This window comes from Ammospiza nelsoni, chromosome 12 (assembly GCF_027579445.1).
Source record: "Ammospiza nelsoni isolate bAmmNel1 chromosome 12, bAmmNel1.pri, whole genome shotgun sequence".
Lineage (NCBI taxonomy): Eukaryota > Metazoa > Chordata > Aves > Passeriformes > Passerellidae > Ammospiza > Ammospiza nelsoni.
Window position 1 is genome coordinate 9,123,834 of NC_080644.1, and position 14,160 is coordinate 9,137,993.

The 14,160-nt window shown below is 53.7% G+C and overlaps 1 protein-coding gene across 2 annotated transcripts; it reads left to right on the plus strand.

The window, feature by feature from the left end:
* The first annotated feature begins 1,142 nt into the window (after nucleotides 1-1,142).
* PABPC1L (poly(A) binding protein cytoplasmic 1 like) lies at nucleotides 1,143-13,096 on the plus strand. 2 transcript variants are annotated; one of them, XM_059480796.1, is made up of 16 exons: nucleotides 1,143-1,180; nucleotides 1,891-2,102; nucleotides 2,808-3,001; nucleotides 3,478-3,593; nucleotides 4,314-4,453; nucleotides 5,229-5,323; nucleotides 5,551-5,688; nucleotides 6,153-6,248; nucleotides 7,082-7,348; nucleotides 8,188-8,278; nucleotides 8,567-8,695; nucleotides 9,658-9,797; nucleotides 10,078-10,171; nucleotides 11,311-11,441; nucleotides 12,231-12,320; nucleotides 12,886-13,096. In XM_059480796.1, the coding sequence occupies exons 2-15, from the start codon at nucleotides 1,910-1,912 to the stop codon at nucleotides 12,312-12,314; spliced, it is 1,908 nt and encodes a 635-aa protein (XP_059336779.1). In that variant the 5' UTR covers nucleotides 1,143-1,180; nucleotides 1,891-1,909; the 3' UTR covers nucleotides 12,315-12,320; nucleotides 12,886-13,096. The 2 variants fall into 2 exon arrangements, with proteins under 2 accessions (XP_059336779.1, XP_059336781.1); XM_059480798.1 differs by having other exon boundaries at nucleotides 8,570-8,695.
* Nucleotides 13,097-14,160: the final 1,064 nt, after the last annotated feature.

The following is a 14,160-nucleotide window of genomic DNA, read 5'->3' on the forward strand; positions in this document are numbered from 1 at the left end:
GTGGTTCTGATTGCCTCACAGCTGACCCTTCCGAGGGTGCAGGATGGGTGGAGCCGGATGCCATGGGAGCTGCTTTGGAATTGCACTGCCTGCGGCTGGAGGTTCCTGTGTGCTTTCATCCGGCGTTTCAGCAGCACAATCACAGAACAGCTGGGGTGTGATCTCAGTGGGTGAAAGGGAGCTTACAGAACTCCTGGGCCATACAGACAAGAGGTGATGGCGGCAGAGGCCATATTCCCTGGCTCTTTGTTGGGTCCTGCTGTGGAATTCAGAAATGCATGAGCTCCCGGTGATGAGGGGTTTGTAACCCAGCTGTGTACGGCTCCTGCCTGAACTCCTTCACCTCAGAAAATTATATGTCAGAAGGTGAATGCAATTTCCTAAAAGCGCGTGGGTGGGACGCGCTGTCAGCATTCCGGGGTGACACGCAGCTCAATTCCCCTTTGGGAAGGCAGGCGATGCGCAGGAGCTGCGATTCGCAAAGATGAGGAGCTGCATTGCACCTGCCGAACCCCTGAGCCGTCAGCCCCGCGGGAGCCGCCCCTGCCCTGCCCTGCCCTGCCCTGCCCGCGGGGTGTCCGCTCCGCACCTGGCCGGGGTGGGGCGGTGGGCGGGGGTTCCGTCCCGCCCCCGGGGCCGCCGCGGAAGAAGCGCCCGGTGCCGGCAGCCGCGGTGGAGCGGTGCTGCCTTGGCGGGCGCTCGGTGTGAGTGCGGGGCTGGTACCGCTGAGCGCTTGCTGTGAGTGCGGGGCCGGCTCCCAGTGCCCAGCTCCGCCGCTCGGGCCGTTTCTCCGGGGCGGGGGGCTCGGGCAGGGTGAGCCCCGCTTCTCCCGGCGCTGTGCGCTGCCCGGGGCTCCCGGCGGGGCTGTGCCGCCTCCGCCCGGCCGCTCCCCGCATCGCCGCTCCGGCCGCCTCCTCCCCGTTTGAGCTCCCTTCCCTCCGTGCCCCGCTGGTTCCAGAGGGGCGCTGGGGGTGCTCTGTTACCCTGGGTTTGGTTTTGGGGGGGGGAGTCTCAGGGCGGTGCGAGGAGCGGGGCTGTGTCACGGAGCCGGTGCGCGGCTCCACCGTGGGGATCTGCCTTTGGCTGGGGGATTGCTCGATGCACCTCTCCTATATATGTGTATTAATTTTGGGTGTCTATAGGTGTCTAAACAAGTGTCTCAGGAGTTTTGAGCTTTAAGGTAAGAGCCCCAAGGGTGGATGTATACGCTTGTGGGGCAAGACTTCCATTTTTGTGTTCCTAGCCTGGGGGTCTCAAGCACTGACTGTTGTCTTCACACAAAACTTTATACTCAACTGAAACCAGGCAGAGACTGAGCATCAATTTGCCTGCTATGGAAACAGTAGTCAACAGGCTGAGAAACAAGGAAGGGGTGGCTAAAACCCTGTGTCTGCCTTGTTAGAGATGGAGGTGTCTGCAGGGAGCAGTGGGCTGCATTTCTGCTCCCTGGCCATCAATACAAACCCCCGGTCCTCGGGTCTGCCCCAGCTGGAGGGAGCCATTAAGGAGTTAAAATGAAAGTCTCTAGTGGAGAAGGGCTGTTTATCTTCTGAGAAATTAAACTCCATTTTGTTCCTCTTGGGGTTTGAGTGTTTTAAGGAGCAAATCTCTGTGTGTGTAGTGTGTCCCTCTGCTTCCTTCCGGGGTGTGCAAGGGCTGTGAGGTGCACACCACTCCAGCTCAACTTTTGCACCAAAATTGTTATGTCCTGGAAAGCTTTGATATTGCAGCTTCCTTGGGGCGTTCCTGATCCTAGTGCTGCTGGTGGGAAGGGAAGGGCATTGCTTTGACTTATGTTGCTGCAATCGGGCCAGCCCCAGTGTGGGTCTGTGATTGCACAGGCAATCTGAAACCTGTGCCCTGCAGCCTCGGGTCTGTCTCCTCCTGCAGCTGAGCTCTGTGGGTGACCATGAATGCCAGTGGCCCTGGCTATCCCTTAGCCTCTCTCTACGTGGGAGACCTGCACCCAGATGTGACTGAAGCCATGCTGTATGAGAAGTTCTCTCCTGCTGGGCCCATCATGTCCATCCGGGTGTGCCGGGACGTGGCCACGCGCCGCTCGCTGGGCTACGCCTACATCAACTTCCAGCAGCCTGTGGATGGTAGGTTCCTCGTGCAGCTCTGAGGAGCTGCCTCACAGCAGGGACTTGGGTGGGCCTTGGGAGAGGGGGGAGCTGCTGTCTGAATGGCTGCATTGCTCTTGGGGCTTGGTTCTAACTAACCCCAGCCTTCTCTCTGATGGTGACCCATCCTGCTTCCATCTCTTCTCAGTGTCTGGGAAAGGATGCAGCTGTTGGACTCTGGTGAGGGGTTGAAGGTGACTTGCAGGAGTGGCCTCCCTCCTTCTTCTCCATCAGAGAAGGGCACCAAAACCCCTTCTGCCCCTCCCCTGGGGTGCCCAGCTGCCCACTGGCTCACAGTGTAAAGTGAGGCCGCTCCCCTGGCAGGCATTGCCATGACACAGTGCTGTAATTGGAAGGTGTTCCAGGCTGAAGTGAGGCTGTAATGATGGGAAGGTGTTGATTTAGTTGCCCTAGAGACCAAAATCCTTACTGGGTGAATTAGCTGGGCATCTGCCAGACTGGAGCTTGTTGTGAAATGGCTGATCCTTGGTAGTCAGGCGTGCCTTTGGAGAGAAAAGAAGTAATTAGTCAAGGACTGGTGTGGCTGGAGGGGTGGGGAGCAGAGCTGCCTGTCCCATTTAGGTTAACAAGCCCCTGTCCCCGTTCCTGTGCCCGGCTCAGCTGCTGCAGAGTGTGAGGCAGATCTGTGTGTGTTACTCCCCTCTCCTCCCCCTCCTTTGCCAGCTGAGCGAGCCCTGGACACCATGAACTTCGAGGTGATCAAAGGCCGGCCCATCCGCATCATGTGGTCCCAACGGGACCCCGGGCTCAGGAAATCAGGGGTTGGAAACATCTTCATCAAGAACCTGGATGACTCCATTGATAACAAAGCCCTGTATGACACATTCTCTACCTTTGGAAACATCCTGTCATGCAAGGTAGGTGTGCCCTGCAGGAGAGGACTTGCTGCAGAGCTGCCCCAGCCCTGGAAGCATGCTCCAGCCAGCTGGAATTCCCTTTCTCATTTCACTTCCCACAACATCTCTATTAAATTCCCAGCTGCTTTGAAGCCGAAAGGCTTTGCTATGTTCCCCCTCAGAATGGGGGCTTTTCCCCCAGTCCCTGCACAGGGATGTTATGTGCCATTCTGCTCCAGCTCAGTGCACCAGTGGGTCTTGGGGAGCCATAAGTTCCTGGATACCATATAAGGCAGCATGGATCTGGTCCTGGGATTGCCCACCTCCCTGACCTGCTGCCAACATCCCAAAAGAGCTCAGCTGCAGTGGGAGCAGGATGTCAGGGAGGGAAAATGCCCCTGGAAAATGGAGCTGGATTTTCCTATGATGTACTCATGTACAAACATGGAGAAACACAGTGTCTGTCTCTTTCCTTTGCCCCTCTGCTGTGTTTGCAGGTGGTTTGTGATGAAAATGGATCCCGTGGCTATGGCTTTGTCCACTTTGAGACTCATGAGGCAGCAACTCGGGCCATTGAGACCATGAATGGGATGTTGCTCAATGACAGGAAGGTGTAAGTGGACCAAGGCAAGGGAGGAGCAGAGCCAAGTGCAGAGCCCAGACTCCTTTCTCTGGCACTATCAGGCATCCCCTTCCTGCTGCTCTGTGTTCTTCCCTTTTCCATCCCTGCTGGGCATGGCAGCTCTCTGGGACAGTGAGTCACTTGTGGTGGGTGCTGGGGGAAGTGTGATAGTGGTTTGGAGCTGCTCCCAGATGGTGGGGAAGGAGTCCAGCCTCAGGCTGGGTTTTATTGCTGAGGAGATGCCCACAAAGTGGAGCTGGTCCCTGATCTTGGCTGTTGCCATCAGATAATCTGGGCAGGAAGAGGTTTTGTCGTTCCTCTCTCTGTTTGCATTGCATCACCTCACTCTACATCCCACAGAGGCAAGGGCTGCCCAGAGTGTTGGAGATCACTTTGGAGGAACAGAGCTGGCACTTGGTGGTGCCCTTTGGGGTCTTTTGTGGTGGTGGCATCCTTTGAAGTCTCTTGATGTCTCCTGGGGTGACACATCCCTACTTTTGGCAGTGACAATGGGGAGTTTGGGTACATGCACACCAGAGTGGGACATGCTGAAGGAGCTGTATGTGAAACTCCCGGTGAGTCTGTGGGTGAGCAAAGCATGGCCTGAGGTGATGGGATCTCTCTTGTGCTCTGCTGTGACAGATGTGCCTGAGTCCATCTTCCCTCTGCAGGGGGCATGCAGGGTTTGAGGCCCTTCCTTCCTTCCCACAGGTTTGTTGGACATTTCAAATCCCGCAAAGAGCGCGAGGCAGAGGTTGGGGCTAGGGCTATAGAATTCACCAATGTCTACATCAAAAACTTTGGGGATGACATGGATGATGACAGACTGAGGGAAATATTCTCCAAGTTTGGTGAGTGTGTTGTTGAAATATCCTCATGTCTGATAAACTGGAGTTGGGGCAGCCTAAAAGGAAGGGTGGGGGAGTGTTTGGCTGAAATAGCAGCCCCTTTTCTTGTGAGATGTGACTTGTTTAAACATCCCCCACACAAAAAAACTGCAGTCACTTCACTTGTCAGGATGTTACATGTGCTTCCCTGCTGTGACAGAGGACAACTTGTCCTTGGTACTGTCTTGGAAAAAGTATGTTTTTTCTTTCTTGGACGTTTTTTTTTAAGTTGTCTTGTTATTGCATACTGTGGGGTTACAGGAACCCTGGGAATAAGAATTGTGGAGTCTGAATTTAAAATAAATCAATTTTTCAGTTTAGTCCACTGCTAGAGGATGCCTCTTGTGATGGGTTTTAGTGTTGTGCCAATCCATGGGCCATACTTGGTCAGTGTCATCCCAAGTAACTTGTGGTTATCCTTCATATGAACCCAATCTGTGCTCATATGTAAAGGAGATGAGATTTTTTAGCCAAAGGAACTCCCTGCATTGGCTGAAGAGCCCAGGGCAATGAGAGCAGCAGCCTGGGTTGGAGGTATAACCCTCACCAAACCACACAGCCTGCTGTCCCTGTGTCATGGGGATCCAGCGGTCTGTCCTGCTGGGCTCCTCCAGCTGCCCTGGCTGCCCAGTGTCCTTGCTGGGCTGGTCTCCCATGGTGGTTCCCAGCACAGTTCTGCACACTGGGAGCACCCCCTCACTGGGCACCACTCAGACTGTGCTTTCCTTCTCGGCTGCAGGAAAAACCTTGAGTGTCAAGGTCATGATGGACAGCAGCGGCCGCTCAAAGGGCTTCGGGTTCGTCAACTTTGAGAAGCACGAGGAAGCCCAGAAGGCAAGAGGCTTCTCACTGCCCATCTCTCTCCTGGGACTGTCACCTGGTGATGTCCTCACCTCACCAGCTTTGTGCCTGTCTGGGAGCTGGCACTGGGTACCTGGATGGGCAGGATCTGGCAAGGGGAGCAGCTCTGTGCTCGTGCTGGGGCTGCCCTGGGGTGGTGGGTGAGAGCAGAGCTGTGGCCGGGGGCTCCCCGCTGTCTGAGACCCTTCTCTCCCCGGCAGGCCGTGGCTGACATGAACGGGAAGGAGCTCAACGGGCGCGTGCTGTACGTGGGCCGTGCCCAGAAGCGGCTGGAGCGCCAGAGCGAGCTCAAGAGGAAATTCGAGCAGATGAAGCAAGAGAGGGTGAACAGGTACCAGGTAAGGGAGAGCAGGGGGCTCCATCCTGCAGGCCTGCAACAGGGGGACTCAGCTTGGGACTGCGCAGAGCTCTCCAGAGCGCATCAGCATGGTGGGCACCTCCTGCAATGAGGGGTCAGTCACTGCCTGGGAATGGCCTGGGAAGCAACATCAGGAAAGAGGAGAGATTTAACCCAGGATGGTGTTGAGAGGTGAACATATGGGTCTGCCAATTTCCAGAAATATTAGTCTGGAAATGAGACAGCTTCATGAGGTTCAGCAGGTTCCCAGTGATGGTGTGGGTGCCCTCTTCACTTGGGATGTTTGTATTTTGAGTAGAGTTTATCCACAATTCTGGCCCCTCTCCATGTCTCTGTGAGATGTCCCACCCTCCAGCTGAGCTGCTGCTGAAATGAGCATCCAGTGTGACAAACTGCTGTAAACTTTGGGATGCCGAGCTGCTTTTTTTTTTCACCTCTGTGCAGGGGGTCAACCTGTATGTGAAGAACTTGGATGATGGAATAGACGATGAGAGGCTGAGGAAGGAGTTCTCCCCCTATGGCACCATCACCAGTGCCAAGGTGAGGGACTGGAGCTCCTGGGGTCAGTAAACCAGTGCACTCAGCCCCTGGGGATGGGTAGGGGTTATTATCCTGTTGAATTATACTTCCCTGCTGATGGCTTGGATCTCAAGCCAGGTGTAAGGGACATACTGCTTCACTTCACACTGTCCTGAGGAGCAAATATTTGGTAGCTTTGTTGAATTACCCCAGCCCTGGTGAGGTGCCAGCTATGGGACCTTACAGCTGCAACATTCTGAATATTGCCCAACTGCTCTGTGACACTGGTACAATGAAAATGACCCACAGGCCACCTCTCTCAGGACAGGGGGTGACATGCTGATGTCTGGCATTTTGGAACACCATGGACGTGTCACTCTTTTCACTGGCACTGGTGTCAGGATTCTCTGGAAGGCAACATGTAAGGGATGGTCTGACTTTAAAGTCAGCTACCTTTAACCTGCCAGGGACAGATGCTGCCTGGCCCTTGCCAGAGCACTGAGTCCCACTGATCCCCATCCCTTGCTGGCTGCAGCATTCAGTACCAGAGCATTTCTGGCCCATGAGCCCTGTGAGGCTGAGGCACAGATTACCCCCAGATGATCACAGGCTCCCGATCCCAGGCTGGTCCAGACTCTGCCACCTTCATTTCCCAAACCTACTGCCTGAGCAAATCCTGCCCTTCCCCAGAGAAACCCGTTTGTGGGAGAGGTGCAGTCCCATCCATCCCACCCTGGGTGTGGGGGCTGAAATGGGGTGCCTGTGGCTGGATCTCACACACAAACACCCCACGCTGTTCTGTGGATGCTGCAGCGATCTGTGGACTGAGCTGTCTTGTTCTACTCCTGTTTTAGGTGATGACAGAGGGTGGCCGCAGCAAAGGCTTTGGGTTTGTATGTTTTTCCTCCCCAGAGGAGGCCACCAAGGCGGTGACAGAGATGAACGGGCGCATTGTCAGCACCAAGCCTCTCTACGTGGCACTGGCGCAGCGGAAGGAGGAGCGCAAAGCCATCCTCACCAACCAGTACATGCAGAGGCTGGCCACCATGAGGGCCCTGCCTGGCCCTCTCCTGGGCTCTTTCCAGAGCCCCCAGGGGTACTTCCTACCCCCCATGCCTCAGGTGAGTCATGCTCCCCAGTGGCAGCTTTGCATGGGGACCCAAATTTGTCCTGGAGGGGGCTGGGGAGCAGAGCTTGGGTTGTGCTGATCTGGGCACACTGTGACAGTGTTCACAGGGGTCTGAGGATGAGGGAACAGATGAGTTTCTGACTCCATGTTTCAGAAGGCTTGATTTATTATTTTATTATATATATTATATTAAAATGATACTAAGATAATAGAAGAAAAGATTTCATCAGAAGGCTGGCTAAGAATAGAAGAAAGAATGATAACAAAAGCTTGTGGCTCAGACAGAGAATCTGAGCTAGCTCACTGTGATTGGCCATTAATTAGAAACAACCACATGAGACCAATCACAGATGCACCTGTTGCGTTCCACAGCAGCAGATAACCATTGATTACATTTTGTTCCTGAGGTCTCTCAGCTTCTCAGGAGGAAAAATCCTGAGGAAAGGATTTTCCATAAAAGATGTCTGTGACAGGCACACCCTGTGGAGCCAGTGGGATCTGCCTGGGTGGGGGTGCTGGTGCTGCAGAAATGGGCTGGGGATTTCACAGTTACTGCTAGGGAAGGAAGGCAGGAGGAGTTTGGTGGGAGGGAAGCATGGAGAGCAAGGGAGAAGGGTTACAGAGGGGCAGAAGCTTCTGAGGAGGCATAAAACAGAGCTGCTGGAGGGCATGCTGACATCAGGGCTGGAGGTCGGTCTTTAAAGTGCTCTGGCAGCCTGCAGAGCATGGTTTTGGCTTGTCTGTCTGTGTGCAGCAGCCACCAAGAGGCTTTGGGTTAGTTCTGGCTCATCTCAGCTCCCCAGTCACATTGGATGTGCTCTTCTTCCCCAGCCACAAACCAGAGCTGCCTTCTATGGCCCCAGCCCTGTTGTCCCAGTCCGCCCTGCCACTCGCTGGAGTGCACAGCCCTCCCGGCCTCCCTGTGAGTCTGCCTGCCTCTCCCTGGGGGCTCTTGGCACCAGCTGGGCTCAGACAGGGACTGAGGGGCCTTAAAAGCAGCAGGGAGTGTGTAACCATGAGGGTTTATCTTGGGAAAGCGTGCAGGATTCGGTGCAGGGTCACGGTGATGGGCACCGGGAGGTGAGATGTTGGCAGGGACACCAGCGGTGAGGTGCTCCTGAACTGTCCCCAGCCACAGCCACTCTCCCCACGTCTCCTTCCATGCCTCTGCTACCCAGCAGCTTCACTGTGTGTTTCTCTGTATCTGCAGCAGTGTACCCTGAAGCCACCCCCATCCTGAGGGCTGCGGTGCCGCCCCGGCGCCTGCTGTCCAACATCAGCACCACCAGACAGGCCTCCACCCAGGTGCCCCGAGTGCCCCCCCAGGCCCAGAGAGTGGGTGAGTGGGGGAAGGACCCCCGTGGTATCACCAGGGTGGCAGGGGTGCTTACTGTGAGCTCAGGTCCCCAATAGGATGGATTGGTTTGTGGGGTTGCTCATGGTGGGATGGAGTTGGAGCAGTGTCTGTAGGAGCTAAGTATGTAACTTTTTGGGGAAGGTTGGGATCTTTGAGGTAATGGGACAGGTTTCTGATGTGCCGATTGGTCTTGTTGGTGGCTATACCTTGAATACGATCCTTAAAGCAGATGGTGATGCAGTCACAGCCCCTGGGCGTAGTGCCTGGACAAAAGCAGAGGGTGGGAAAGGATCTTTGGGTTGCAGGAAGGGATCTTACAGGCTGAACTGCTGTCAATGCCAAGCCTGATGTTAGAGGGGTTTGGAGCTGAGAACCAGACCTTGCTGGCACCCCCAGTGCCTGGCTGTGCTGAGGCTGGCCCTGGGTCTTGGAGTGTCCCCTCCACACATGCCATCTGGGGCAGTGACTGCCTACAGCCTTCCCATCTTCATGGGATTTTAGACACTGAGTGTCTAATTGCTGAAGTGAGCACTGGGACTAGGAGGACTGTCTGTGTCTTGTCCCTTCTCCTTTTGTCATTGTCCTCTCATTTCTCTGCCTTCACCTCCCTTCAAGATGGGCAGGCAGACAAGGGTCTCACAGCCCACCCTGCCCAGTGCTGTTCCCCTTCTCTGGCTGCTGATGGGTTTCTGCTGGAGGGCTGACGAGCTGTGGGTGCCTTTGCCAGCTCTCCTGTCCCCTGCACAACACCAGAGCACCCCACCCCAAGGGCAGCAGTGCCTGCCTGTCCTGGGGAAGCTGCCTTTCACCGGGGGGCTGCTTTGAGCCCATGTAGGACTTTTCAGGCCCTCCAAACAAGCACACTGTCCTTGTGGCTTCAGCCTCCTTGGCACAGGCATGCACTTAAGGACCCCTCCTCACAAATGTTCTTGTCCCCACTGCAGTCAACATCGGGACACAGACAGCGAGCACCCGGGTGCCCTCCTCATCTGCCCTGCCACGGGGAGCCCAGCAGTACAAGTACTCCTCCTCTGCCAGGAACATGCAGCCCATGGGGCACATGCCACCCATGGTGGCCCCACAGGTAAGTGTCACCAAAATGTGACATTACTGTTCTGGGATAATGTGACTGCTGAGCCCAGGGATCTCCATGCTCTGTGAGTGGGGCTGTGGATCCAGCAGCCACACAGCTCCAATGCTTGATTCCAGCTTTTCTGCAAGCTGCTGTTTGAATGCAAACTGACAATGCATCTTGGAAGGCTGAAACGCCCATTGTGGCTGGTATTGAGCACCATTCCTGCAATTCAAGTAACTCATATCCCTTCCAGCCTTTGATTGCTGTTCTTCCCTGTTTTTCCCCCCAGCTGGGAGAACCTGCTGTGCATGTCCAGGGGCAGGAGCCACTGACAGCATCCTTGCTTGCAGCAGCCCCCCCTCAGGAGCAGAAGCAAATGATAGGTGGGTGCCAGGCTGCTCTGCTGGAGCAGGTCCAGCTGCAGGGCCCTGGGGGCACATGGGCTTGCATGCACCAGGGCAGAATTAACTGCTGGGAGAAGCTGTAAGGCTTTGTGGGATTGCTCTGATATTATGCTGCTTAAAGAAAAATAATAATAAATTCAGTCTGTGTTGGAAGTGGATGGGAACAATAAAGCCACTCCCTGTCTGCGTGAGCTGCCTGACAGTGAGAAGTGTCTGGTGAAGCTTTGCAGAGAGGCAGAGCTCCATCCAGCCTGCCTGTGCTGCCAGGCCATGCCAGGGCATTTCCAGTTACCCTGAGCTCTGAGCCGTCCTGCACTGATGAACAGCCTGGTGGCCATGGGGTTTAAGATCAGCTGTGCCACACAGGCCTTGGGTTTCAGGTGTTCTGTGGTGCCCACAGGCAGTGCCCTGGTGTGGGACAGCATCACTTGGCCTGGCCAAAGCACAGCAGGTCACAGGCTGTGGTGTTCTCAGAGGTCTTAGGATGAGAGAAGAGATGAGGATCTGACTCCATGTTTCAGAAGGCAGATTTTTTTATTTTATTATATATATTATATTAAAACTATACTAAAAGAAAGGATTTCATCAGAAGGCTGGCTAAGAATGGAAAAGGAGTGGTAACAAAGGCTTGTGACTGACCAGACAGTCTGAGCCAGCTGGACTGTGATTGGCCATTAATTAGAAACAACAACATGAGACCAATCACAGATGCACCTATTGCATTCCACAGCAGCAGATAACCATTGTTTACATTTTGTTCCTGAGGTCTCTCAGCTTCTCAGGAGGAAAAATCCTAAAGAAAAGATTTTTTCAGAAAATATCATGACTACAACAGACTAGCTCTTTGTTCCCAGGAGGAAACTGCTCCTGCAGAAACTGTGCAGGGGTGGGCAGGAGTGCCCAGCTCCACTGCCCTGTGCCCACTGTAGGTGCCTGCTGCTGACTTCACCCAGCAGCTTCCTGTGGCTGAGACGTGGTGGAGCAGCTCTGCCTGTGAGCAGTGGTTTTCCCACCGCCATCACCACCCTTGTGTCCCAGTTAGGCTGAGGAGGGCTTGCAGTGGGTTAAAATGCTGGTGACCTGCATGTTTCTCATGCCCTGGCTGCTGTTTGGAGCAGGTGAGCGCCTCTACCCTCTGATCCATGTGATGCACCCCTCTCTGGCTGGCAAGATCACTGGGATGCTGCTGGAGATTGACAACTCCGAGCTGCTGCTGCTCCTGGAGTCCCCAGACTCCCTGCGCTCCAAGGTAGGCCAGACCCCGTGCCCAGGCAAATCCCTCTCCAAAGGGCCGATTTCCTGCTGCTGCAAGGGAGGGGAGCACAGCCCAGCACATTGATCCCTGTGGGAAGAGCAAGCAGCTGCTGGTTTTGTTTTCAAATGAAAAAGGAGCCCCAGGTTGATGTCACCACACCCAGTGCCTGGATGTCTGCCTGCCCTCAGCAAAAGGACAAGCTGGAAGCAGCTCCCTGAAACACAGACCAAGCTTGAGGGTGGTTTGGAAGTGGCTAGGAAGCAAGAGGGGAGAAGCAGGGTGGTATCTCTACATGGAAGCAGCTCTTTCCTCAGAACAGAAACCAGGCAGACTGCTGCCTCTCTGCAGTATTTCTTGAGTGTCCCTCTTAATTCTGGTCAATATTTAGGTTTGGTTCCCATCAAAGTAGTTGGAGCAAGTTGACTGCATCTTTTTGTTGCTCCTTGGAGACAGGAGCTGCTTTCACTCCTCCACTGCTGTATTTTTGAGGAGCCTGGGCTCTGCTGGGTGGTGTCAGGTGTAGCTTTACCTGTGAAATCTGACTTGTGTCTAGCAAGTTCTGACTTGATAATAAAGGAGAGATGCCTCAGAATTTCCTTTGGTAAGAGACAGAAAAGTTCTTTGTGCTGATCAGTCTCCTGCAGAAGGAGCAGGCTTGGATTTTGTAATTATTTGAGTGCTTTACCTTTTGAGAGCGGGTCTGTGGGGACCTGCAGTGTTGAGTTCCTGGCACAGTTTTGCACTGGAGCAGCTCCACTCCTCCCCCTTGTGCTCTGTTGGCAGATCGAGGAAGCCGTGACCGTTCTCCAGGCACACCAGAGCACCGAGACAGCCCACAAGGGCCCTGCTGGGGCCTTCCTGCCCTGACTCCAGGTGGGTGCTGGGCCCTGCTGTGCTCAGAGCCTCTGGTTTATCACTCTGGGATTGGGGATTGGGCTTCTCATCCAGCCCAAGCAAGGTTTAATGAGCAGTGTCAGTGTGTTTGACTGTAATATTCCATTTCTTAAATTGCGTCCTCTATTTTCTGCATTTAGCTGTACCACAGAGACCTGTGCGGGTTGTTTCTATGTTGATGGGGGACAATGACTCTGCTACCAGAAAGGAATATAGGGAAGGTCCTTGCTTTTCTGTAGGTCTAGTGAAGGCTAGCACAATCTTTCCTGGGGGTTCCCAGTGTTTGCTTTTTTTGTAGATACCCTATAAAACATTCTTTGTGTACTTCATCAGGGAACAGGCCCTGCTGCTGAGGCTGGGATAGACACACTAACAAAGCAATTCAGACTGTATGTACCCCTTTGAAGATATCTGGAATATCTTCTTGATTTATGATATCAAAGTAACAGTGTTAATCCAAGTTCAGGTGAATTTCATGTTTTCTGAATGAAACTCTTCCTTTAGCAGTTGAAAATTACATGTGTGGGTTCTCTGTTTCTTGCAGGCTGTGGGACTGAGAGCAAGCCCTGAGAATGTTGCTGTTGAAGAACAGGAGCAGGAACCCCACCATGCTGATGGAATCATGCCCATACAGTGACACTGGCTTGTCCTCACATGCCCCATCCTATTGTTTGTGTGTATTGTAACCCCTGTAGAATTGCCTCCTCCTGCACCTGTAAAAATCCTCACATTAAATGTCTTCTCACCACTGAAAACACCTTGTGAAATGTGGTGTGGAACCCAGCCTGGGGCAGCTGCCCAGAAAATGATGAGTGCTGATGAATCATCATTTTAGTGAATTTATTGGGTTCTGTAGTTTTATTTGTCCATGTAGCTGACACCAATAAAAAGCTGATAGTTCCACCCCCATCCATAAATGGGTTAGTTCCCTTGGCAGGGGGACAGCCAAGGCTTTGCTTCTCCCAGGTGGAAGGATGGACTCAGGCTGCAGCAATGAGGGATTGAAGTTGGTGGTGCTGGTGTGGTGTCAGTCTGGAGAGCTGACAGAAGGGACATAGAGCATTACATTATCAAATTGCCAACCAACAGGCTCCTCTAATCCTTTCTGATTCCCTAGAAGGATGGATTTAAGCAAAACAGGATGGATTGCTGCTGTTCTCCTCCAGTAATGAACCTTGTAGACCTGCAGCAATGGCCTCTAGTGTTTCCTGCTGCTCACCCCAGGGTCTGTGTGTCTGTGCTGCACAAGATCAACTTTTTGAGGTGTTGTAGCAGCTGTAAATCAAAAGCTGCATTTCCAATGTGTGTCTCTGAGCAGAAGTTTCCAGGAGTCGCTGAAGAGCCTGCAAGCATTCATTACTGCATTGTGTCCAACAAGGACACCTCCTGCTTGCAGGGGGAGCTGGGACCTGTTACTGCTGTCTTTACCCTGGCCTTAATGCTCTGCTCTCCCTAGTCAGGAAAGGAATCTCAGTCCCTGGAGACTGCTCAGTGCTTGAGGCTGGTGATGCACTGACCTCACTTGACTGCAGGAGCACACCTCCACCAGCACCACCCACCTGCTTTCTGTGCAGCTTTTGCTGTCTCAATCTCCCTTCTGTGCTGTATCATACTCTCCCTTCAGCTCCCTGCTGAGTCACCCCTCCTACCTCTTGTTTTCCTTCCAGCATTTTAATAGAACCACTTACACATTTGCTCCTGCATGGTGTCTGCTCTGCTCTGCTCCACTGGGATTCTTCACTGGGCCTTTTCATCATTCCTTTTTTTTCACCTTCATTTCACCAGTTCTTCCTCTGATGTCCTTAAATATTTATTTTCC